Here is a 27,701-nt window from a genome sequence, read left to right as displayed (position 1 = left end):
GCCCTGGGTTCAGTCTCAGCACCATACCCTCACACAAAAATAAATAAAATAAACAGCTGGACACAGTGGCACACGCCTATAATCCCAGTGGCTCAGGAGGCTAAGGCAGAGGGATCTTGAGTTCAAAGCCAGACTCAGCAACAGCAAGGCACTAAGCAACTCAGTGAGACCCTGTCTCTAAATAAAATACAAAATTGGGCTGGGGATGGGGCTCAGTGGTTGAATGCCTTGAGTTTAATCCCTGGCACCACCACCCCCCCCCAAAAAAAATAAAATAAAATAAATAGAAAAAAGTGACTTATCTGTATAGGTGCTGACCATAACACTCATTATTAACTACAGTCCTTTCCTAAATCAGATATTCTTTTCAAATGAGAAAAGAATTCCTTTCTATTACTGAAGGCAATGAATTGCTCAGCAGGATTTTGGGCCTAATGCCAGCCACTATAAGCCCACTAAGAGCTTTGTAAAGGAATTTTACAAAGCCAAATATGTCTACATGCCGACAGATAAATCATTTTAATGCATCTGTAATACACTGAGTGGCTTCTAACATACTTTGAATGCATCCTGAGATACAGCCCATAAAGAAGTCAAGCTTGCATTCAGAAACTGGCTGGTGGCCCCATGGTCTGACTTACCACCAACCCTCTCTTGTCAAGTCCTCTAGGAGGCTCTTAATTTCTGCCATATTTTGCAATGCTTCTTGCTGGCTAACTTATTCCCAATGCCCTGATAAACTCTTGGCTTACAGGCACAGAGAACACATGTGGCCGTGAGGTGGCTGCTTGATGAGGTGATCACTTTTCCACTTTGCAATGTTACGATTCAAAGGGTAATTTTCAGTGAATCATTTCACAGTCGTCATTGCTCAAGGATGCCCAGAACAGTTCCACAGGGCATGAGGTTTGGAACTTACCTTTTTAATACCCAAGAGTCAATAAAATAATATCTTTTCCAAAAATAAATCTCTCTGTTGGTGAAGCAGAGAGGGATGGAGAAAAGGAGATAAGAAAATTCCCTGTCTATTATATTCACTAGATTTCAAACAAGTGAAGAGTTTGGTAATCATCATTCCTGACTAGAGACGTGTGAAACTAAAGGACACGTCGATATTCTGAGATGTCCTGTGACTCACAAAATTAAGAGTGTCTAGAAGAGCTCTTTAATAATCCTCTCAAAGTTCACTGTACAAGCCACAAACTTAAGACTATCTTCTCGAGTGATACACCTTGAATTAGGTTTATCTAGTATTCAAGAAGTTCTAAGTGTGTGTCTAAAACAGTAACAAGGATTTCGGTCACTTTTAAAGTAAAAGAGAAAAGAGGGGAGCACTCCCAACCACCAAGACACTGAAACGGGAACAAAAAGAACAGAGACCTCAAACCAACCTCTATGTGGGAGGCTCAAGTTCTGCCTCTACAGACGTGCTGGAAAAGATGGACCTCAGCGGCAAGGCCCAGCTGCTCACAGCCTGAGCCAGGGCGTGGACAGACTCAGGGACTGAGGGCTGCTTAGATACACTTTTTAGTTATATCTGAACAGTGGGGAATTTAAATATTCAGATATCATAAAGTAATTGGAGTTGTCGGGTGAAAGGCAGCATTGTAAAAATAATTACATAATAATTAAAAGAAGATGACTAAAGTGAAGTCCCTAAACTCCCACCCTCTCACCCCACACCACAATTCAAATACATCAAATCCCCACTGAGTCAACTGTTTTCAACCAGCTGAAAGCCATTTTGTTTCTGAAGTTACAGAACAAAGGGTATATTCTTTTCTTTGGCCAGAAGATATTATCTAAGCAGGTCTCAGAAGCAGCTGGAGAATGCAAATATTGTCATTTTAAGAAGAAAGAAAGAAAGTCATGACACAGAAAGGAAATGTGGTAATAGCAGTCAGGGCAAAAATGAGGAATTTACATACCTCTGTTGTAATGTAGTTTGACCGCTGACACTTGTGCAGAACAAAGGGGTACAGTTCTTGTGCACTTCCACATCTGTTGCTAGGTCTTGTTTTAGCTGGAGAGCGGTCAATTTGGAGGAAAGAACAGAGGTGTGTGTGTAGGTGTGCGTGTGTGTGTGAGAGAGAGAGAGAGTGACATCTTTCACATTTGCAGAGAAGACAGCATGGCTGTTTTAACTATGGGCTTTATTGTTTATTTAGAAAAGGAGAACTGGACTAGACTACCTGAGCAGCTATTGCAAAAGAAAGATCTGTGCTCAGGGTATCTAGGAATTGTATGATCTGGGGCTTCCTGAAATATACTCTATGAAACATTGGTTTCAGGTGATATCCAGAGAAAAATGGCTTCTTCGGTCCAATATTTCAAAGGCCCTAAAAAGTACTGAGAAAAGAGACCTAATCCATTTTGTTTACCCTGGTACTTCCTAAAGGGCACGGATTAGTTGTTGTTTTCTCCTAGAAACATCCAAGAGCTGGTACTATGTTTTTTTGTCATGCTGAGATGCTGAGCTGGTTTTAAAACAAATGGTGTGAAATAAAACTAACAGTTTCAAGGAAGGCAAGCAACATGCAAATCTCAAGGAACATTTCACTGAAGTTAAACTCATTCTGAAATATAATTTGCTCTCCTATATCATCTGGAATTACTGACAACTTCTAAATGGCTGAGTGGCTAAACCAGCCAACAAAGCAAAACAGACCTGTTATGAATTAAATTCCACAGACCCGCATCCAGAGCTCTGTATTACATATGCAAATTGAAGGTTTTCATTCTGTTAATACAGGAATGCAATTAGAAACAAGGCAAGTGTTTTCAGACCCAATATTCTAACCCTCTTTAGCAGTTCCCTGAGGGTATCACTTGGTACCTAAAACCAACCTCCAGAGTCTTAAAGATCTGGCCAGAATTTTCCAAATGGTCTCCTTATTCTGTAGCTCCCCATCTGCCACTGAAACTCACACCAAGAGACCGCCACCTCCCAGCAGGACTGCCTTAGGCTCCCCATGTGGAATGACACTGTAAGGGGGAGCTTCTGCCTTCTTAGCTCTCCCCCTGATTTTCACAGACCTCCTCTTCCAGGACTTGTGGGCTCCACCAGCTACTGTGGGCTCCCCCTCTCCTTTTGTCAGGGAGCAGAAGCACAAGGTTCAGCCTGGTAGAGGTCACCACTGAAGGCATAAGAGATGTGATCAGGGGACGCAAATCTGTCCAGCCAGGGTTGTTACATCTTAGAAGTTTCCAGAAGTTAGATTAGAGGTGTTTCCCTAACAGGATTCCATGGGTTCGGTTTGACAGTACGGATTTATATGATTGAACTAGGGGTGCTTTACTACTGAGCTTCTTTCTCCACCTTTTTTTTTTTTGAAGCAGGGCCTGGCTAAGTTGCTGAGGCTGGCCTCAAACTTGCAATGCTCCTACCTCAGTTTCCTGAGTTGCTGAGATTATAGGTGTGCACCACCATGCCCAGAAAGACAGAGCTTATTTTAAAGGTGGTAAAACTTCACATCTGGTCTCTCCAGACCAGAAATTCAAAATTAAAGGAAAGCCAAATCTCAAGTTCCAAGGTTATATTTTGAATGACTTACCTCGATTTCCACCTTTGTGAAGGGCTGGCAGAAAGTCAAAACACAAAGCTGGATGCTGAAAAGTAAAAAAGAGAGGGCTATATCTTTATGTGGTAATACAAGTAGCATCTAATGTTACTCCACAGACTTTCTCTACACAAGAACGCCACCACAGAACACTTAATTCACATGCAAATATATATATATATGTATATATATATATATATATATACACACACACACACACACACACATTTATGTTTATATACATATATTTACTATAATGCTATAAGTGCATATAAATGCTACACCACAGGTCAAATACTTCTTGGACTGAGACAACCATTTTAAAGTTAAAATACCAAATGCCATACCAAATATGCATTTGTGAGTCAGAACCACAGCCCAGCAGTGTAAACCCCCAATTTGAAGTTTCCTTGACAACAACGACTCAAAGGCCTAAGCTGCTTGAGAAGCTATCCAAAGGCACATTTTTAGGGAAGCTCCTGAGTATAGCACTGTTTCTTGAAAGTGGTTAGCTACCTCTTCAAAGACAATTTTTGGAACCCCTGGGAAAGATTTCTGTGGGATTTTTTTTTTTTAATTTAGCCTCATTAGTCAGCTGATCCAGAAATCAGGCAGAGTGGATTAGACTATATGTTTAACAAAACGACCAATCAACCCTTTTCTGCTAGAAAGGAATTTAAATACTGTTTATTTGTAAAAATTACTTTAAGAGACATACTTGAGGAAGTGATGGGTCAAACAAGAACTTCAGTTAAAACAAGAAATTTCGGAAGTAAATTAACCACTTCCATTAAATATGTTATCATTTTGGGACAGGGTCTCAAAATGTGGCATTTGGAAAACACAAAATTGTGCTTTTTAAAGATTTTGTTTGTTTATAAGTCCTAAGAAATCCCTGATTCTTCAAGTATCTTTTTTCAGTTTCCTGAATTCACTCTCTTGTTTTCTTTTTTCCTTTATCACATCTTCCCAGGTTAGAAGACTAGAATAAGCCACTTTATTTTCTATCCCATTCCCTCTCCAGAAAGCAATTTATTTGATTAATGTCAGCTTGAACTGTTATGTAACCCACACCCCCCAAAAAAACCATACTGACCACACCATGAACCCAGAGTCACTATCTCTATAGGGAACTAAATTTGGAAAGGCCCGAAAGATGACACACATCAGGAAGTATAAATATGTACCCACCCGATTTTTAGGAACATCTATTTCTAAAATGTTCGTGACGCTACTTATTTCTCCTAATTCTCTCTTGCATAAAAGCTAAGAACCAGCTACTCAAAATCATGGTGGCATGAAGTCTAATAATAAACAGATTTCTTACAAAGTAGAGGATAATGTACTGTCTACACATCCCTTACGGAAGCATAACAGGACCGTAATTGTTTCACATGTGCGAAGGGTTATTCCACTGACCCATTCGTCACCCATTCTCATTAAAATGTATTATTTCAAAGAATCTGGCAGAGTTCTTGAAGGCAAATGATGATTTCCTTTTAAATATTTCCAAGTGGTCATCACCTATCAGACTTTACAAGGGGAACTAAACAAAAGATCTTGAAGCAAAGTGCGGTTCTACAGGTTCTGTTCTTTTTCAAGGCCCATTTTTAGCTCGGTTAATAGTGAAACTGTTGCTGTCCTCACTCAAGTGCTTAGAGAAACTGCTGATCCCTGCACTTTCAAAATCCAAGAACGGAACTGAAATCCCAGTGAGCTGGTTTCTCAACTTACATCAAACACATCCCAGCTATTGCAGGACGTGCAACTAATGTGATCTGAACTGCTTAAAACAGGGTGGTAAAGTCTCGATGCAGACCCTAGAGGATGCTCAATCTGCAATGCAAGTGAAAGTGCAAAACTCAAGCTAAATATGATGGAAACTGGTCACTGCAATGCTCCTTACAAGTCAGAAGACAAAAACTTGAGGAAACAGAAAAATAAGAAAATAAAAACCTTGAGGCCCATTTGAACACTGGCTAGAATTCTCCACATGGGAGATACCAGGGGTTACTGGGCGAAGTCATGATGCTCTCTGCAGACATCAGGTACTTAAGACTCTGGTTCAAATCTTTATTTTTTGTTTTAAAGAAGAAATAAATGATCTTTTATTTTCTTCCCTGAAGTAAAATGTATTTAAGCTAATCACAGACAGAGATGACTTACAATGTATATCCTTGCCATGTCCAGGTCACAGTATCCTACAATGACAAAAGTATTCAAGTAGTTATTTCAGAAGGAAAATATCGAATAAAACAAAGACCTTATCTTTTTTTTATGATGAACATTTTTATGTAATTTTTAAAAATTTATATATGACAGCAGAATGCATTACACTTATTATACATATAGAGCACAATTTTTCATATTTCTGGTTGAAAGACTTAATTTTTTTTAAAAAAATTTAGTTATAGATGTCACAATACCTTTATTTATTTACTTACTTATTTTATGTGGTGCTGAGGGTTGAACCCTCACACATATGAGGAAAGTGCTCTACCGCTGAGCTACAACCCCAGCCCCAAAGACCTCATTTTAATATTGGGATTCATGTATACTTTTCCTGAAATTAAAAATAATGCATTGAAAAATGAAACAAGCACATTATTATTAAAAGTGGTGAACTGACCTATGAAATCTTAGAATATGTCTCTACATAGCAAAATACCCATCTTCCTATGTCACTATGGATCTTTTTGTGGAAAAAATTATTCTGAATTTTTACAAAAACTAGTACACATGCTTAGCTATTTTCTCCCAATATGAACATATCTAGAAAATGAATTTTCTTACAATAAACAGAATACAGTTTATTTACAATAAACAGTTCAAAAAAAAAAGGAAGGGGTTATTTGGGAGAAAAGATTAAAGTAATGCATATTGAAAGAATTTGAGTATACAGAAAAAAAAATCAACCTATAAACAGAGGTACAACGAGCAAAAATTTGATGGTTCTAATTTTGCTTTTTTATTTTAATTTCATTTTTCCAAGGTTGAGAAAACAGCCACTGAATAGAAAGATGGATTGATGGAGAACTGTTAATCTTTTTTAATATTCTTTTTGTAACTGACTCTTTTTAGTTATACACAACATTAGGATTCATTTTGACATAATTATAAAAGTATGGAATATAATTTGCTCTAATTCAGTCCCCAGTATTTTCCCTTTCCCTCTCCTCCTCCTTCCCCTGTTCCCTTCCCTCTACTAATCTTTCTGCTTTTTACCTTTAGGGTTTTTTTCCAGTGTCTTTGTGGATAGACATGATGGGGAGACTCACTGTGGTATATTCACATATGCACACGGGAAGGTTGGGTCAGATTCACTCCACTCTTGTTCCCTTGCCCCGTCCCTTCTCCTGCCTCCTCAATCCCTGTCATCTACTCCACTGATCTTTCTTCTATTTTGATGGTATCCCCTATTTCCCTTTCTTTCTCCTTCCCCCACTACCCCCTGCCATCTTGGACTACCTCTCACATATGAGAGAACATTTGACCTTTGAGTATCTGAATCTGGCTTACTCCACCTAGCATGACCGTCCCCAGTTCCATCCATTCACCAGCAAATGCCCTAATTTCATTCTTTCTTAAGGCTGAGTTATACATTTTCTTTATCCATCCATCCATTAAAATGCAGCTATGGCTCCATAGCTTGCTGTTGTGAACTGTGCTGCTATAAATTTTGATGAGGCTGTACCCTATAGTATGCTGATTTTAGGTCTTTTGGACATACCAAGGAGTGGGATAGCTAGGTCATATGGTGATTCCATTCTCAGTTTTTTGAGAAATCTCATATTGCTTTCCAGAGTGACTGTACTAATTTGCAGTTCCACCAATAATATATGAGTGTACCTTCCCCCCACATTCTTGCCAATACATTATTATTTGTATTCTTGATAACTGCCATTCTGAATGGAGTGAGGTGGAATCACAATGCAGTTTTGATTTGTATTGTGAATATTTTTTCATATATTTGTTGGCAAATTGTATTTCTTCTTTTGACACATGTCTGTTTAGTTCTTTTTTAAATTTATTCATTTTTTAAATTTTGGGGGAGGCAGTACCGGGGATTGAACTCAGGGGCACTCGACCACCAAGCCATATCCCCAGCCCTATTTTGTATTTTTTATTTAGAGACAGGGTCTCACTGAGTTGCTTAGCACCTCGCTTTTGGTTAAGCTGGCTTTGAACTTGAGATCCTGCCTCAGCCTCCTGAGCCGCTGGGATTATAGGTGTGCACCACTGAGCCCAGCATGTGTTTAGTTCTTTGGCCAGTTTACTAATTGCGTTATTTATTTGTTTGTATTTTTGGTGTTAAGTTTTTGGAGAATTCTCAATCTTAAATAGTGTAGATAACTAACAGTTATCTCCTGCTTTTTATATAAATTCTCTAGCAAACAAAGTCCTTTCAGAACCAAAGCATTCCCCCCCAAAGTCTTTGGGAAACAGTGGCACGATCTACATCCAGAGAACAACAACATACCCAGCTGTGTGGAAAACAGCATTTCCTGAGCTAACTCTGGACTTTGAACAGGGTGTTAAGTGCTTTCATATATTTCCTTATTTCATCAAGCTACCAGCCACGGGTCACACAGCTCATAAGTACTGAGCCAGTAATTAAAGATCAAGCTTCTCTCAAATTTATCCTGCTGTATCAACCCTTCTCCATCAGTAATGACCTCTAAATCAGGAAAAGTCTCCTTCTAGGCTTAATTAAAATTACAAAGTTCTACTATCCTGTCCAGTGAGACCCTACATCTGGGATTTAATCAGACAGTGACAACAGAGGCTAAGAAATGTCTTCCTGAAGCTTCATAATAATAAAACGATATTTAATATTGGTATCAACAATGTGCCTATCTTGAAAACCAGCCACGGCAAGCAGAATGAACTTGCTGATTCCTTCACCATTCATCTATTCTTTTCCTTATTCACACAGGAAAAGGGGTCTGAGAGCAGGAGGTTGTTTGGAATATTTAAATTGCTCCCACAGAAGAACACTGTGCTTACCAGCTTGTTGGGGTATCTGAGGAGGATGGGCTGCACGGGGACTCCCGGAATGAAGGCTCCTGGAACCACATTGAAATTTTGTCATACGGTTTTCATATGAATAAAAATTTTACAATAAGAAAAAAATCAATTATAAATGCTGTAAGTACGCTGATGGCTTACAAGTACAGATCACAGAATCTATTGCATGTGTTGGCAAATGCCTAGTGTTTACTAAAATGAGGAATTTTTAAAATTATGAATCAGTCAAGCAAATATTTAATCCTGTGCTGAAGGCATTTACATATTTCGTTCCTTATTTGTGTGCATTTCCCAAATACCTATTATTCAACAAGATTTGTTTACAAAGCAGTAATGACAAAATCAAGATGAAGAGAAATAAGAATATCTAGATAAAGATAAAGACAACTCCTTGAAGTGAAAACTACCACAGTTGCCAGAAGTGAGCTATCACTTCAGGGATGTACATTCGAGCAGCCAAACAAAACCTTTAAAAAAGGGTCAAGAGTTATGCTCAGGACCACCTGCCCAGTATTCAAAAGGGAGTGAATCACGGAGGGCATTTGAAAAGCCATAATAAAACAGGGACTCCACTTCACATCAGAGGACCCTGGGGATATGCAAGTGTTCCTTGGAGGAAAAGAAAATTATCTACAGTTTGTGTGTGTAGATACATACACACACACACACACACACACACACACACACCCTATAAGAAAGAAGAGGTTATGATACCAAAAGAGAAAGTGAAGGAGTTAAGTTCTGTGGAATCACATAAAAAACTTTTTATCAGAAAAAAAGGAAATGCTCAGAGCAATCTAAAGCATTACTTTGTGTACTGCTATCTATAATCATTTGAGAAATCTTCCACACTACTTTGTTATAATACATAAATTAATTTATCTCACCTGGTTTAAAAGTAATCAAACAGGAACGATTAGTACAAGTACCTTCTGGGAAAACTAGTATCTTGGGAGAAAAGGAATAGATTTAATATTTCAGTCTAATGAATAGATTACCTCTTATTCGCTTTCTTATGACTTCACAAACAGCTGCGAATGCTTCAAAAACAAAAATGAAATAAAAAGCTAACTCTTGATTCTACTGAAAGCTCAAACCAGATTATTCAATTTTCTTCTAAGAGAAATACAGTTTAGCCATTTAGGTTCTTAGAAAATGAATTTAAGCTTTGAATGGAGAATATGCTTAATTTACAAACATACTACATTTTTCTGAATGATGGTTTTTACCAATGATCTGAATAAATTTTAAAAAAATACAGAGGCTGTAAGTCTTGGTCAAAGTATACACTAGGCAAAGCATATTAAATTCCCTCCTTGCAGCTACACATCCTTACCCAAATAACCACCTACTTTGTCTCAGTTTTCCCATTAAATGATGTTCACTCCCACAACAGAGTTCACAGAGGTCTTGAGGACAAAGGAGAAAATTGCTTCATGCTGACCTGACTTAGCCGATGGATGGAATACAACGTATTATCTATTTTTTGAGGATATGTTTTAGCTTTTAATGTATTTCTTTATGTTTTCCATGTGGAGAACAAGAAGTATGATTAGTTCCTCCATTAACCCGACTAGATGGCATCTTGGTTTCCTGAAGCTTTTAAAATTTAGTTATGAGCCACGTGCTAAGAACATCAAATAAAAGTAAAATTCTTGCACTCAACGCAGTTAGTAATATGTATTTTATAACAGAGAGGGAAAAGATTATTGAGTTAAATTGCTATAATTACAGGTTATTTCTAAAATAAAAATTATTATATATGCAGTGTGATTCCATCCTCCAAACTAAAAAATGGGTTTCCTATGAAAGATATAATGTTGTATTCAGTGCAAATTCTACAACTCCATAACTAACAAGGAGCAGCCATGAAATGAACCATAAAACCTCAGAGCTGGAAGGGGCATTAGGTCACCCAGCAACAGTAATGTTGGAATGTTTTCTACAATAACCCCACCCGCCCACTCCGGCCCTGGAATAGCGGTTGCTCAGCCAATGCCAGAAAATTCTAGAGATCCCAAAGCAAGACTATTCTTCCTCTGGACAGAAAGAAAGTTCTTCCTCAAAACAACCAAAATGAGGTGAAATCTACCTTTCACCTCCCACCTACTTATTGCAGATATACTTTTTGATCCAAAGAGAAAAATCAAACCCTAATTACAAATGCTATTCTTCTCAATCACTGTTTAAATTGTTCCTCAGAAGCCTTGGTTTCTAAAGCCTCCTGGTCAGCCACACTCCTTTGGTACTTTAACATTTGCATGTCCTCTGCAGGACCATCAGTGTGCTAGAGGTCATCTGTTGTCATCTGCACAAAGATCAAGGGACATTACCATGCAACAAATACTGCCCTCCCTAATCCTCAGCCAGCACTGTGAGGAAAGGCTGCAGAGATGGTGAGGCTGACCAAGCCTTATGGGTGATTTTGAGACACCTCTGAACTGAGAAGCACCACCTAAATATACTTCAGAAAAGATGAAAGAGCTGGCGGGGCGCAGAGGTGCACACCTGTAATCCCAGTGGCTCTGGAGGCTGCCAGCCTCAGTAAAAGTGAGGCACTCAGCAACTCAGTGAGACCCTGTCTCTAAATAAAATACAAAACAGGGCTGGGAATGTGGCTCAGTGGTTGAGTGCCCCTGAATTCAATTCCTAGTACCCCAAAAAAGAAAAGATGAAAGATCTGCACCATTTTTTCAGTGAACCCAACATACTGTTGAATATAATGGGGCTTTGGAATTTCATACACTAAATTATACGATATAGTCATATTAATTCATGGGGATTAAATTCAGAGATAGAAAAATCATGTTTTATGATGGGGAAGTAAAAATTGGCTGAAGAGTCTGGCAGATAACAAGGATAACACAGTGAAGTCCATGAAGGAGCTCACGCAGAGGCGGACTTCTGATTACTCACTAGTTCATTCACTCTGCATCCATCGTGCTGAAGACACCTGGTGTAGGTGTCCACAGATGTTAGCACCTGTGGATCCACACAAGAAAGTCTACAGATGGGGAGTCAACTCAATATGGCTGCCTTTTACCTGGGGCCATTCCCCTCCGGAGGTCGCTCGCTTTATTATTTCATTTATTGTGTTCTTTCGGGAATCCGGATCCACACGGGACACCAACACTGGCTGCACGGCCCGTAAGAGACCTTTAAGATGAAGAAAAAATCCAACCAAGCGTTTTTTTGACTAAAGCCAGCATAGCAATAGTATAGGATAAAACATAAGACAAATTTTATGGAAAACTAAAATGACAGCAAAGAAAAAACTAAAAAATACTGCAAAGTTTATTAGAACTTAGTTTCTAATTTCAAAAAGAGAGGTGGACAGTTATATCTAAAAAGATCTCATGGGCTGGGGTTGTGGCTCAGTGGCAGAGCACTTGCCTAGCAGGTGTGAGGCACTGGGTTCAATTCTCAGCACCCCATAAAAATAAATAAGTAAAATAAAGGTATTCTGCCCATCTACAACTACAAAAAAAATTTTTTTTTTTACAGATTTCATTAATGTAACAGAAGTATGTGGAGAGCGGATAATATGAAAAGAGGCAAATACAATTTTTCTCCCCAATGGTCTTCTGCCTCGACAGACATTAAACCTTTGGAATATTCAAGATTGTCGTGTTGAATTTTAGGAATATTTTGAAAAATGATTATCTAAATTTACAGTGCACATAAGTAGAAGGCAACTTTACACATTTTACTGAAATTTTCAAAAAGTCAAGTGTTCTCGACAGCTTCCAACCACACGCAAAATAAGCCTCCATTTAGCAAAAGCTTATTGCTACACACTTTCCAGGAAGATAAAAACACATTACATAAAGCCGGTGGTTACAGTCAAGAAACAAAGTGCCTGCGCTGAAGGACACAGCTTCTAGGACTGCTACCACTTCTGCAGAGCACAGGGGCCACCTTCACCCCCTCTCCCTTGTCACCTGAGAGAGAATCCTGGACAACTGGGAGATGTGACTTGGAGACTGATTCCTTAGAGAGGGACCAAAGTATCTGATGGGAAAAACACTACACTTGCTTCATTATTTCTTACGGCAGGAAGCGCTGACTGTTCCTCACCATGATTTTCAGAGGTACCTCAAGGAGACGCCCAGGGTAACCAGGAAGAAAACAAGAGTTTGGAGAAAAGACTCCGTATGCCTATCAGCCTAACACCCTGAACAGAAATTCATGAAAAAGCACGTAAACTGTGCATTGGTTCAATTCTCTCTAAAAATAAATAACTAACTAAATGAAACAAAACAAAAAACAAGAATCAGCATGTCCAGTATTTGAACACTGGTCTTCCCCAGCCATAAATAAGAACAAGACAGGATGATATGATAATAAAAATAGGTATTAAAAAGAATGATGAGGCTATAGATTAATAAAGTCTAGCCTTTTTTCATAAATTCATTCTTTCCATATAGGACCTAATTATAAGAAGAAATATGTTGAAATATTTTAAAATTTTTTAAAAAAATTTATCAAAAAACTCCCAATATGATTATTTTAATTTCAAGCATAAGCATGAAAATATTTCATCTGTTACCTTTCAAGTACTTACTGCCAATCATAGGGATCTGGACAGTTTCATACCGAGACACCAACGAAGGCAGTCCAGACACAATACAGGCAATCCCATCAAAGAAGGACGAATGAGGGGCGACAACAAAAATGGGTGCTTCCAAAGCGCTCGCAGCCTTTCCTTTCACACTCACTTTAAATCCCATGGAAAAGTAGAGGGCGTAACCCAGATATCTCAAAACCAAGTGAGTAACTGTCCTTTGAAAATAAATGCAGAAAAGACATAATTAGCTTTGCTGATCGAAGTTAAGCAGCATGGCTTCACTCTAAAATACAAGAAAAAAAAAAACGTGTCAAAGAATTGCATTTTAAAATATAAGCTCGGGAGATGAATAGCTAACACTTACAGGGAACTGCTTACTGTAGGTGCCAGTCACTATTCTTGGCCTAATCTATTGAAAAGTAGGTATTATTTGTTACTATCCCAATTTTACAGGTGACAATAGTGAGGCATGGAGAAGTAATTTTCCCCAGGATATGTAGCTATTAAATGTCTCCATTACTCTGTGACTATAAAGTGATAAAAATGCATTTTAGCTGGGTGAGGCAACACAGAACTGTAATCCCAGCGTCTTGGGAGGCTGAGGCAGGAGGAACATAAGTTGGAAGTTAGCCTCAGAAACTTACCTAGACCCTAAGAAACTTCATGAGATCCTGTCTCAAAATTAAAAAAAAAAAAAATTAAAAACTGAGGAAGTATCTCAGTGGTAAAGTATACCTGGGTTTAATCCCTACTACAAAAAAAATAAATAAAATTTATTTTTAATTAACACATGTTCCCCACTGAGATAACCAAATCAGTACTGCCCTTCAAAAGTAGCCAACTTAGGAATCTCTATTTGTGTCATGAAAATGCTGCTATCTCCTCAACACTTTTAGACCCTTCACCTGAATTTGTCCTCAGAATTACTTTAGGAATAATTTTTAGAAGCAAATCTCATCTGCATTGCTTAGCCCTTTGACATCATCACGAATCTTCAGAAGTAGGGGTTGGGGACATAGCTCATGACAGAGTGCTTGCTGAAGTGCCTGAAGGCCCTGGCTTTGCTCCCCAGCAACCCCCATGCTTCAGGAAATAAATTTGTATCTTGAAAACAACTTCAGAAATGAATTTACCATCTTACTTCCATGGACCAGAGAAGCACCTAAGGGATTCCAGAAATCTAGTTGTTTACTTTTTAAAAAGATTCTGCCACGGGAGACTAATTCATTCATTAAAATCCTGCCTGGGCCCATGGTGGACACCCAAGACAGGTAAAAGAAATCTCTGACTTGATAAGCTTGCCGGAGGAGGAAACCCAAGCAGATTCCCAGGAGCACAAACACAGACTGGAGATTTTCATAAATGAATTAAGTATACAGCTTTTCATGATAAGTAAAATAAAATATGCACAGTTGTCCCTTGGTATCCATGGGCAACCCTTGTGGATAAAAAGTCTTCAAATGCTCATGCCTTTTAAATAATATGGTATATAATGATACCTGCGTATAACCTTGATTTTAAATTGCCTCAGCCTATTTATAAGATCTAATTCATGTAATTGCTACGTAAATAGGTAGTAAACTGCATTGTATAGGGAATAATAGCAAGCAAAAGAGTCTGCACTTGTTCAGTACAGATGTATATTTCCGATATCTTTGATCCACAGTTGGTTGAGTCTGCAGATGTGGAGGGGTGACTACATACTGCTCGCAAGGTATCTAAGGAGAGCAATCAAAAATGGGCTTCTGACCTACGTCAACTTTCTGGTAATAATACAGAGGAATTATCAGCAGCTAGCCTCTGGGGAAGTCTGTGACTTTTATTTCTTAGCAAAAAGTGAGACACAGAAAACCAAAGTACTTTTCCAAAGAGCTCCGGAAATAACACAGCTCTCCTCTTCCCCTTTAGTTTGGACAGGAAATCTCTATTCATAATGGGTATGAAGTGCACCCCTTCACCAACTTTCAAACATTTCCAAGTATCCCCTATTCAGAGCCATTAGACACTGACATTTAAATGTTTTAAACATTAAAGTTTGAGGCCACAGACTTTGAGAGGAGTTAGTGATAACTATTTTCACAGAGAAAGGTAAAACTTTATTTTCTACTATTTATTATATTTATTTTTTGGATTCTGAAGGCTACTTCTCCCATCCTCCTAGGCTTACATAAGAATAGAAACAATAGAAACCAAAAAGATAATCTGAAAAAAATTGGAGAATCATGAAAAACGTCCCTTGAAGTGTTGTCTTGAGTTATGACACAGAGCATCATGATCTGCCAGCACGGGGTTCATCTCCACTTCAAACCAGCCTCATGTTTGATATTGACATTAGTTCACTAGAACATGCACTGAACAGAAAACTGCACATCCTTAAAAGTTTCTAGAACAGTATTTCTCAAAATTTTTGGAGGACGTATCCACATTTGAGATTTGGATTAAGGAACATATCCTTGTGTGATGGGGACGGAAAATCGGTACAAAATTTCAAGAGAGTTCACTAGTGTCCTAAAACAGATCTATGGATGTGGAATCCACATCAGGAAGCCCCACGTTGATGACACACAGGTGGCGACCATTTGGCTCTGCCCAACCCGAATGAACGTTCATCAGCAGCTTCATTCATTAGGATTAGTCTGTTCTTGATGCCAACCTAACTGTGGCAGAAAGGAAGTCTAACATAAAATGTTAACATCTGGAAGAGTTAGACTGCATTAATGATTAATCTGTATTAATGATAATCACTAAAGAAATTAAGGAAAAATAATATAATTGATACACTTATATGTCCCTGCAGAAATCATTTTGTTACTGTGGGGAGACCAAATCAATTGTGAAAATAGGAAAAGCAAAATATAGCAAACTGTTTTACAGTTGCAATATTTGCAGGTATACTGGTGCTGGGGTTGTAGCTCAGGTGGTAGAGTGCTCGCCTGCACATGTAAGGCACTGGGTTTGATCCTCAGCACTGTATAAAAATTAAAAATAAAGAAATATATGCAGGTATACTGATTGACTATCAGAAACGGGGATTGATATCTCTTTCTCTCTCTCTCTCTCTCTCTCTCTCTCTCTCTCTGTACCAGGGATTGAGCTCAGGAGCGCTTAACCACTGAGCCACATCATCCCCAGTACCACCCCGGCCCTTTTTTTCCCATTTTATTTAGAGACAGGATTTCATTAAGTAGCTTAGGGCCTTTGTAAATTGCTGAGGCTAGCTTTAAACTTGCAATCCTCCTGCCTCAGCCTCCCAAACCACTGGGATTACAGCATGTGCCACTAGGATTATCATTTTTGGCAATAATTCAGAAAACAAAGTCTTTTAACATAAGAAAATCATAACGTCAACAGATGATTAACAGAAATGTGTTTGGGCAGTAATTTCTACATAAATTAAGGTCCGTTTTATCAAAGAAATGAATTATTAAATTTGGGTAAGTTAAATAAAAATACTCATCAGTGATTTTTTGTCATCTGGATCTACCTGATATCTGGACTACGTGTTTCTTACCGTCTCCAGTCGGTCACTGGGTAAGTCGGCTTCTCGGGACAGCAAGCTATGAAGGCGGCGGCAAATGGCCAAGATAATAAGAAAAGCAATCCAATCAAAATGACCCGAAGTGGGAGCAGGATGATTCCAAGAAGGAAAGCCTGAAAGTCAAAGTGGATAAAAACAGATCGAATGACGTCATTTTAACATGTTGCTATGGAGCTGAAACACGCAATAGGAAAGCTTAATGCTATTCATGCATCTACCCACAGATGATCTGGGTACTGTGCTGCCCACATTAGAATGTAAACAGAGAAGAACAAGCCATGGCGTTTGACCTCACAAAGCCAATCACATACTGAAGAAAGAGTGATGAAAACCTGAAGAGAGCTTGATCTGTACACTGACCAGAGTGAATGGAGAGGCTGAGGGGACAGAGAAAGGGGTGTCTGATTTGGCAGTCAGGGAAAGCTTCCTGGAGGAGGTGCTGAATGGTCTTGCAAGTACTAGCAAGATAAGAGGGAGAAACTGTTATTTGACAGCTACAGGTTGAAGGAAGAATGTGAATGGAGGCACCAGAGTATGTTCGAGAAAGTGAGTGTGCTATTGAATATGCCTGCCGGCCCTAACAATAAGGAGATGGAGGAGGAGAAAATAAAAGAAAAAATAAGTAATGCAAATAAGAACAGCAAATCATACATGAATGCTTCCTACAGGTTCAGGCTGTAAACACTGGCACATAGTAATTCATTTAACTGCAATCTGATGTCAAAGACAGAAGTGGTACAGAGGGTTAAATTAAATTACTTAATAAGATCATATAGTTAGTAAATGGCAGAACCAGGATCTGAACCCAGTTTGGTGGCCTTTGCTTATACCACATTGCCTTTCAAGTGAAATAAATTCTCCTTAGGTATAATGCACTGTCTTTTTTTTTACATAAAAAATTACACTATCTAACAGTGCCTCTTTCTATCTCTACTAGCTCTATGTCATCAAATAACTTATAAAAAATGCAAAAAGTATTCTAGTTACCTGATCTCTGCCAAATTATTTGAGTGCATGTGTATGTCTGGTTCAAACATACATAAAAGAAAAAGGTCAGGTCTTCACTGTGTAATTCAGTGACCTTGATCTTGATCGGCATGTACTCATGTAATTGCCACCCAAGTCAACACATGGAACATACTACCACTCTGGAAAGCCAGCTTGTGCCTCTTCCAGTCCCTGCCTATGCTCTTGGGCAACAGAGGATGAATTTCTGTCACCACTGCTTAGACGGATGTGTTCTTGAATGTCACACAAATGGAATCATGTGACGTAACCTTATATGGCATGCTCCCTCCACTTAACATATTTCTTGGTTCAACTGTGTTGTTTTGCATAACAGTAATTCATTCTTTTGGACTGCAGAGTATTATCCCACTGTATAACCCTTTGATGATCTGTTCACTGATAAAGCCACTGTGAACACTCTGAAACACGCCTTTCTGTAAATATATGTCTTCAGTTTTCTAGGAGTGGAATTGCTCAGCCATAGATGTTAATTAACGTTATAAGGAACTAACAGTTTTCCAAAGTAGTTGTATCATTTTAAAGTATCCCTGGCAGTGTGTGAGAATTACATTGCTGTATATCCTGGCCAATCATTGTTGTTGGTAGTTTTTTGAAAAATCAACTTGTTAAGGGACAATTTACATAAAATAAAAGGCATCTCTTTTAAACTCTATATGAGTTTTATCAAGAGCATAGACCTATGAGTATGAACGAATATAATCTATTCATTCATCTATCCTTCTGTCGACACCCAACTGTCTAATTAGTGTTATTTTGAAATAAATCTTGAAATCAGGTTGTATGTGACATACAACTTTTTCTGCTTCAACATTTTCTGGGGAGTAAGGTATTCTAGATCCTTTACACTTCCACATAAACTTCAGAATTAATTTATCAGCTTGCCAGACACAATCAAATCTATTTATTGGGATTTCAATAAATCTATAGACAAATCTGGAAGGAACTGTCCTCTTAATAACATTGGTTCTGATGGTTCATAAACATGATTTATTTTTTCCACTTACATGAGTCTTCATTAATTTCTAACAGCAATATTTTGTTGTTTTCAGTGTAGTAGTCTTACAAGGTCTTGGTTAAAAGCATTAAGTATGTAAGGTCATTTTATTCTTATTATTGTTATTGTTATTATACATGCGATTATTTAATTTCATTTTACAACTGTATCCTCGTGGGGTATAGACATAAAATTGATTTTAAGTTCTGATCTTATTTCCTATGACCTAGCCAACTTGATTTATTAGTTCTAGTGGTTAGTTGTTTTGTAGATTCCTTAGAAAGTTCTTTATACACAACCATGTGCTCATCTCTGAATAAAGACAGGTGTACACTTTTCTTTCTGGTCTATGCTTTCTTTACTTTTTCTTGTCTTATTGCACTGACTAGCACCCCTAGTTCAGTGCTGAATAGAAATGGTGAACAAGATAATTGCCTTGTTCCCAACCTTTGGGGAAAACATTATATTAATAGGAAGTACTTCATAAATATCCTGTATCAAGTTAAAAGTTTCCTTTTATTCCTCCTTTATTGAGAACATTTTTTTATTATCATCAGTGGGTGTTGAATTTTATCAAGTGAGCAACAAAATTTCTGTATCTGAGAAGATCATAGATTTTTACTATATATTCTGCTAACAAGGTAAATTACACTGAAATTGAAATTTTGGTATGTTAAATTAACCTTGGATTACTGAGACAAATCAAACTTGGAATATATGTGATATATTATACTTCCCAAATATTGTTGTATTTGACCTGATGACATTTTGTTAAGAGATCTTATATCTAAAACCATGAGAGATATTGGTCTATAATTTTCTTTTCTTGTAATATCTTTTTCAGATTTTGGTATTGAGGTGATGCTAACCACATAAAACTTGTTGGGAAGTATTCCACCCTTCTCTACTTTCTGAAAGAACTTGTGTAAGTGTTTTATTGTGCTCTTAAAAGTCTGACAGAATTTATAAAGTGAAATAATCTTGGCAAGGAGTTTTCTTTAAATGTGTGTGTGCAATTCAAATTCTTTCATAAAGATCTAGTCACATTTTCTAGTTCTTCTATTCATTTTGTTGTACTGGATGGATTCTTGTCCTTTCCTACATGTTTCAAGTTTTGATAATAATCTCTTAATAGTCATTTAATCTGTAACGAAATATGTTTTTTTCATTCCTGATACTGGTAATTTGTATTTTCTCATTTATCAGTCTTGGTGGGGATATAACAATTTTCTTAACTTATTCTATTTTATTAGTATACCAACCAAACGTTTGAATTAGTTGACTTTCTTTGTGGTTTGCTTTCAATTTCATCTCTTGTATTCATGTTCTTGCTTTGAGTTACTTCTTGTGTAATTTATCATCCTTCTAGCTTCTGGAAGTGAGAACTTAAAATCACTACTTTTAAAACTGTTATTTAAGTATTTAAATCTGTTCATTTACCTCTATACATTGCTTTCCCTGAATCCCATAATTTTGGTATTTTGGATTTTCATTTTCTATTTAGTTTAAAACATTTTAAAATTTTCACTGGTGATTTCTTTTTTGACCCAGGAACTCTTTTAAAGTGTTCAGTTCAATGTCTAAATATGTGGGCAGCTGTAATGTTAAACAAGTGCCTCTGATCGTTTTTCAAAACACACTGAGAAAAGGCTGTGCTGGATGAGCCCCACTGCAGGTCCAAAGAAGCCTTGCAAATGTAGTCATGCAGGCAGCCACCAGCCAGGGCAGATGATGACATTTCTCTGGGAATGGTTTTCTGATGGAGTCCCAACCTTATTCTTTTCCCTGTAACCACCACAGGGGAGGCATGGTTAGCATGTGTGATCAGCTTCTTTATCCTTCTAGTTTTTCCTTCCTTCCAGAATCCCTGAAGGCTCTTGTGCAAATACAGTTTAGGGATCTGCTGAGAATGTAGGAGGAATTTACATGCCAATTAAGGGGCTCCTTCCTCTCTAGCTTCCTCCTTTCTGGTACTTCCTTCCTCAATTTCTAGTCGCTCTGACTGCCATGAACTCTGTTCTCTGTCCTCTTGCACAAAAGACCAATAAGACTGAAGCTTTCTACCAATCCCTCCCATGGTATCAAGAGAGAACCCTGGGGAAAAAAAGAGGGGACACAGGGAAATTTCACACAGTATAGGAACAAATCTCCTCCAGTTTCTGTCTTTTTTTTTTTTCTCCAGAGTACCTTCATATAGTTTCTTATAGGACTAATCATTGTAATCTATGAGAAGATTTGTTCAGTTTAAGCTACTAGTACTCCACCATCCCTGGGACCAGAACTAACCCTGTTAAATTTCTTCACCTGAAAAACTGACTTATGAATACAGTAAAACTTAGCTATCATTCTATTTTCTGTAAGATAAATTATGAATAAACAAGACATGGAGGAGCTCCAGAACTATTACTAGGAGAGATCTTGTTTGGCCTTTATTGCACTAACACATGGAATTATATATTTTGTACTTGTTTTTTAACTTTCTCAGTGAAACATAAGCGTTAGATGAGCAGGCCGTATTTCTGTAGCTCACTGCTCTATCCTCAGATATTAGCACTACACCTAGTAGAGGCATTCAACAAATATTTTTGGTCTGAATGAATGGCCCCCAAATTACAACCAAAAGCTCATTTCAATTCTGCTCTCAACTGAGGACATAAAAAGGAAGCTACTTTTTTTCCATGCCACAAAATAACAAACTCTTAAGTAGTCAAAAAATGGACCAGGGATGAAATTAAGCCCTATAATGAGTTCCAAAAGTGACAACAGTTCTTAAGTAAGACACTAGTCATCATTCATTGTCTGATTTGAATCTGACTAAATCCTCTTAAGTATTAATTTGTCATTCTTGAATGAAAGTATGTCCATCCTTTAAAATAAATAATACAGACAATACTGTTCTCAGCCATTACTCTTTACTGGCTAAGGATGTGGCTCAGGGGTTAAGTGTCTCCGGGTTCAATCTCTCACACCAAAAAAATAAAATAAAATAAAAATAAAAAATTTTTTTTTTCATCTTTACCCAGAACATTCAAGCCATTCCAACATCTTTGGTATCATTCATCAAGAGAGATTTAAAAAATTTAATGATCAGACCATGTTCAACTCATTCAATCTAAGCGAATTTTAATAATATATATAATTTATAGACAACTAATAGCATAATGATCAATATTAAGATCAGCATACACTATCTCACTTAATTCTAACCTTCCTTTGAGGTTTATTATTTCAATTTAATAGATGAATAGTTCAGGGAGATTACGTGACTTGGCCAAGTCACACTGCTAATATTAATGCCTAAGTCTTCTAAGACTAGTGCCTCTCCAATCCACCACAGCTCTTATAAGAGTCCTTTCAAAGCCATTCTAAACAGTCACAGACCAGGTGATTAAAAACAGACAACAACAACAACAACAACACACACCAAAATTAGTAATCTACTGTAGGTGCAATACAAATATTTATAAGTACGCCACATTGAACCTTGTTCCAAAATACGAAGCCAATAGGTGAACATACTTTCCATTTACACATGACTGATCTGACTAAATTTAATCTGAATGGTCAAAGTATTTAGAAGTGCTGCAGTCATGTCAAGCTACCAAGGGAACATCTGTCCATTTAAAGACACAGATCAACTTTCAAACTAGTTTCTTTACAAGGAGGTATTACCACGACCCTTCCTTTCTCTTCCTTTCTCATACTCTTTTCAACCAGACATCTACCTCCCATTATCCTACCATCCGATACTGCTTAGCTCAGCACTAAACCTGCCCTCACAGGACAGCACAATAGTCTCAGCTGTGCATACAAAAAGAATTCAAAATTACACTCCTTCAATCCAAAATAATGAAATCTGTGAGACAGACAGGGAAAGAAAATAAAAATTAAAAAATTATTCCCCTGCAGGACACACAGGACAAGTATATCTTGTAGAGTCTATCTTATTCTTCAATCAATAATTTCATCAAGAGGAAGTCCAAAAAGCGAGACTGCGTAAAAGCAGTCCTTTATCAGATAAGGGAAGGAAAGCAAATTTCCTTTGTGGGAACAGCTACTTTTAACAGTGGCTCCCCCTCATCCTGGAATCTAGGAAAAATGTTTGGGTGAAAGCTGATGGAAGATGGGAAACCCTCAAACGCCCTAAACGGATACGTCTAATAAGTCACCCCTCTTTCTCGATTCTGAATTTCTAGCCAGGATGTCCCAGCTCAGCTAGATCATTCCAGCCTTACCTGTTCTAACTCCCAGCCTTCTCCCTCCTTACTCATCCCAAGGCAAAAGGAAAAAAAAAAAACCCTTCCCCAAGCCCACTCTCCAGAGGTAGGTCTGCCTCCACCACCTCCCTCACGTCCAATCCAGCCGGATCGCCCAGCTCGGGCAAGGTGGGTCTCCGCCCGCTCAGCCTCTTGGCCTCCAGAGGCTCCTCTCAGACCTGCCTCCTCCGCACCTGCGCTTCTCCCGCCCGCAGCGTCCTCCACCCCCAGACCCGCGGCCCTCGGACGCCCCCGGGGGACTGCCCCCTTTCCCGCAGGCCGCCCCCCTCGGTCACCCGCGCCCCGCCGCTCACCTGCAGCAGCCTGGCCGTGCCGAGCCCCGTCTGCTGCACGAAGGGGTTGGGCACCGGCGGCGGGATGAAGGACGCCTGGCGAGGCACCATGGGCGGCCGATGCTCTGCGGCCCCGACGCCCGAGCCTGGCACGGTGGCCGCCACCGCCGCCGCCTCGGAGCACCGGTTCATGGCCGAGCTGGGCGTGGCACCCGAGCGCAGCGAAGGAAGCCGAGCGCGCAGGCCAGCGCCCCAGCCCAGACCCAGCTGCAGCCCCTCAGGAGTCCCAGCCCGAGGCGCCGCTCCGGGCCCTCTGCGCACGCGCCAAAATTACCTAGGCGCCGGCTGCCCCGCCTCTGGGCTGTGGCCCCGCCTCCCTTAGGTACCTGGCTCCTCCTCCTCAGTAATCTAGCCCCGCCCCCTCGGAGATGACTGCTTTCTTTCAACAAGATGACGGTGAAGGGTAGCTTTGTAACCTTAATGCTCCAACCAGGGACGACACTTTAGGCGGAGTTCTCTGCTTTAGGGTCAGGCAAATCTGGGGTTTCACTTTGTCTTACTGTTCTGGCCATGAGCTGTGTTCATGATCCTTACTGCCTCCTGTAAATCCAACAAGGCTAGGAGCAACACCTTCCCCTGGGCTGTTCCCGCAAGTGAATTGAAATCACTAGGGTGCTTTGCTCTTGTGTAAACCAGTTTGAGTTCCAAGTTTGTAGGCTAATATAGACATTCGTACCAGGGATGGAAAATGCTCCTCATAAATCTTATGGGATGACTGGGGAATGGTTCCCCAGAGGATGTAACGGGGCTGCTACTAGAAAAGGCAAAAACAAGTTGACTTCCACAGTAGATGAGGAACCTGACTGAGAAAAAGGGAACGATTTGGGCGTGGCTCCATTTCGACCTGAGGAAGTACAGGGGCCTGTCTGGGCCTTGATGGGTGAGGGCCAGGGGACACAGGGGTTGTTCCAGGACCTGAGACCAATGGATTGATCTCCGAGCGCCTAGAGTGAAAGAATGAAGATGGCTCTTCTGGGTCTCTTATTTTTCCAGATAAATTTCATGATTGGTTTTTCTATTTCTATGAAGAATGTCATTGGCATTTTAATAGAAATTGCATTAAATATGTATAATGCTTTTGGGAGTAGGGCCACTTTGACAATATTAATTCTGCCTATCCAGGAACATGGGAGATCTTTTCACCTTCTGAGGTTTTCTTCAATTTCTTTCTTTAGGGTTCTGTAGTTTTCATTGTAGAGGTCTTTCACCTCTTTTATTAGATTGATTCCCAGGTATTTTATTTTATTTGAGGCTATTGTGGATTCGGGTAGTTTTTCTGATATCTCTTTCAGTGGATTCATTACTAATATATAGGAATGCATTTGATTTATAGCTGTTGATTTTATATCCTGCTCTTTCTTTGCTGAATTCACTTATTAGTTCTAGAAGTTTTCTGGTGGAATTTTTTGGGTCTTCTAGATATTGAATCATGTCATCAGCAAATAGTGATAGTTTGAGTTCTTCTTTACCTATTTGTATTCCTTTAATTTCTCTCTTCTGTCTAAATGCTCTGGCTAGAGTTTCAAGGGTGATGTTGAATAGAAGTGGTGAAAAAGGACATCCTTGCCTTGTTCCAGTTTTTAGAGGGAATGCTTTCAATTTTTCTCCATTTAGAATGATGCTGGCCTTGGGGTTAGCATAAATAGCTTTTACAATGTTGAGGTCTGTTCCTACTACTCCTAGTTTTTCTAGTGTTTTAAACATGAAAGTGTACTGTATTTTGTTAAATGCTTTTTCTGCATCTATTGAGATGAAGATATGATTCTTGTTTTTACATCTATTAATGTGATGAATTACATTTATTGATTTCCATATGTTGAACCAACCCTGCATCCCTGGGATGAATCCCACTTGATCATGGTGCACTATCTTTTTGATATGTTTTTGTATTTGATTTGCCAGAATTTTATTGAGATTTTTTGCATCTATGTTCATCAGGAATACTGGTCTGCAGTTTTCTTTCCTTGATGTGTCTTTGTCTGGTTTTGGTATCAGAGTGATATTAGCCTCATAGAATAAGTTGGAAGGGTTCCCTCCTTTTCTATTTTATGGAATACTTTGAGGTGCACTGGTGTTAATTCTTCTTTGAAAGTCTTATAGAACTTGGCTGAGAGCTATAGAAACAAAAACAGCATGGTATTGGCAGCAAAATGAACTTATAGACAAATGGGACAGAATAGGGGACACAGAGAATAACCCACATAGATACGGTTATCTCATACTAGACAAAGGTGCCAAAAACATTCACTGGAGAAAAGATAGTCTCTTCAACAAATGGTGCTGGCAAAACTGGAAATTCATATGTAGCAAAATGAAATTAAACCTCTCTCTCTCACCCTGCACAAAAATCAACTCAAAGTAGATCAAAGACTTATGTACTAGAACAGAGACCCTGTGCCTAATAGAAGAAAAAATAGGCCCAAATCTTCACCATGTAGGTGAAGTTAGGATCTAACTTCCTTAACAAGACCCCTAAAACACAAGAAGTAAAATCAAGGATTAATAAATGGGATGGATTCAAACGAAAAAGCTTCTTCTCAGCAAAGCAAACAATCAATAATGTGAGAAGAGGGCCTACAGATTAGGAGAAAATCTTTACCACATGCACCTCTGATAAAGCATTAATCACTAGGATATATAAAGAACCAAAAAAAAAAAAACTTAACACCAAAAAAATAAATATCCCAATCAATAAATAGGCTAAGGAATTGAACAGACACTTCACAGAAGAAATACAATCAGTTGACAAATATAATAAGAAAAAGGTTCAACATGTCTGGCAATTAGAACAATGCAAATCAAAACTACACTAAAATTTCATCTCAATCCAGTCAGAATGGCAATCATCAAGAATATAGGCAACAATAAATGTTGGCAAGGACATGGGGGAAAAGGCACACTCATACATTGCTGATGGGGCTGCAATTTGGTGCAACCCCTATGGAAAGCAGTATGGAGATTCCTCAGAAAACTTGGAATGGAACCACCATTTGACCCAGCTATTCCATGCCTCGGCTTATACCCAAAGGACTTAAAATCAGCATACTACAGTAATGCATCCACGTCAATGTTTATAGAAGCTCAATTCACAATAGCCAAACATTGGAACCAACCTAGTGTCTTTCAATAGATGAATGGATAAAGAAAATGTGATATATATATTCAGTGGAATATTACTCAGCTTTAGAGGAGAATGGAATTATGGCATTTGCCAGTAAATGGATGGAGTTGGAGACTATAATGCTAAGTGAAATAAGCCAATCCCAAAAAACCAAAGGCCGAATGTTTTCTCCAATATGCAGATGCTAATACACAACAAGGGGGATGGGGCACTAGAGAAGAATAGAGTTACCTTAGATTAGGTAGAGGGAAGTGAAGGGAGGGGAGGGGAGAGGATGTGGGGATAGGAAAGGTAGTAGAATGAAACAGACATTATTACTGTATGTAATTATGTGACTACATGACCAATGTGATTCCACTACATGTACACTCAGAAAAATGAGAAATTATATCCCATCTATGTATGATATATCAAAGTGCATAAATGCATTCTACTGTCATGTATAACTAATTAAGACAAATTAAAAAAAAAAAAAAAAACACTTATCCCTACTGATAAACTCTGCTTGCAGCAGGCCGGGAACCAGGAAAAAAATCAATGTGGGCATTGGTATAGCTCCTCCTCTAAATGTATCCACCTCTGAATCTCAGAATCATCTAACCCTATCAGAGAGCTGTGCAGCCTTGAGTTAGTCACTTAACCTCTCTGAGCTCCTTGCCTCATCAAAGGGATTAATTCCTGCCCCCATAGGATTATAGTAAGGATTAAATCAGGTGTAATGTACATAGAAAACCACTCAAGAAGTGGCATGTTGAGGATCAGCTGAAATTTCTCTCAGTGTAACAGAGATCCTGATTAGCAGTGTATGAGAGCTATGATGTAAGCTTCCCAGGCTAGGTGGTCTTCAAGTAGGACTTCCTAATACCTTCAATGGCAGCATATGCTGGGGCTCTTTAGTCAGATACCTGCAGAAAGTGTGTCTGTTCGGGGCGATCAAGAACACAAATCAGTAGGCAGGCTTTGATAAAAGAAAAGATCACTTTCGGTCCACTGAGGTCACCCCCGAGCTGTCCTGAGCACTGCTCACCTGTTTCCCCACCAGCCCCACCAGGAAAGGCCTGGAGGCATCAGACTATCAGACGACAGCTGGAGCTGGCAGGCACCTCTGAAAAGAATCCAGGCCTTGAGCTGCTGTTTGGCAGCAGCTGGGGGACTTCTATGGAGGAGAGCAGGGGCGGGTAGCCTGGCCAGAAGGCCGAGTGAGCTCACCTGGTTCTGATCACAGCATCTGTGTTCAGAAAGCAAGCACGTTACT

At 38.9% G+C, this 27,701-nt stretch overlaps 1 protein-coding gene across 2 annotated transcripts in view; it reads right to left on the bottom strand.

Moving 5' to 3' along the window:
* The window catches only part of Lpcat2 (lysophosphatidylcholine acyltransferase 2), a 60,707-nt gene extending 37,166 nt beyond the window's left edge, over positions 1-23,541 (bottom strand). The window contains exons 1-8 of one of the 2 annotated variants that reach the window (XM_046434918.2): positions 23,287-23,541; positions 16,667-16,806; positions 13,138-13,370; positions 11,632-11,744; positions 9,476-9,536; positions 8,568-8,626; positions 5,727-5,761; positions 3,555-3,609 (exon numbers count right to left, since the gene is read on the bottom strand). In XM_046434918.2, the coding sequence (XP_046290874.1) occupies positions 3,555-3,609; positions 5,727-5,761; positions 8,568-8,626; positions 9,476-9,536; positions 11,632-11,744; positions 13,138-13,370; positions 16,667-16,806; positions 23,287-23,457 (867 nt within the window). In that variant the 5' untranslated portion in view covers positions 23,458-23,541. The remainder of the gene's footprint in view (positions 1-3,554; positions 3,610-5,726; positions 5,762-8,567; positions 8,627-9,475; positions 9,537-11,631; positions 11,745-13,137; positions 13,371-16,666; positions 16,807-23,286) is intronic. The other variant, XM_046434919.2, reaches the window with a different exon arrangement.
* Positions 23,542-27,701: the final 4,160 nt, after the last annotated feature.

This window comes from Marmota monax, unplaced genomic scaffold (genome assembly GCF_021218885.2).
Source record: "Marmota monax isolate L192 unplaced genomic scaffold, Marmota_monax_Labrador192_F-V1.1 WCK01_AAM20220418_F8-fsc00024, whole genome shotgun sequence".
NCBI lineage: Eukaryota > Metazoa > Chordata > Mammalia > Rodentia > Sciuridae > Marmota > Marmota monax.
The sequence above is the reverse complement of the archived record's forward strand: the minus strand, read 5'-3'. Positions and strand labels throughout refer to the sequence as shown.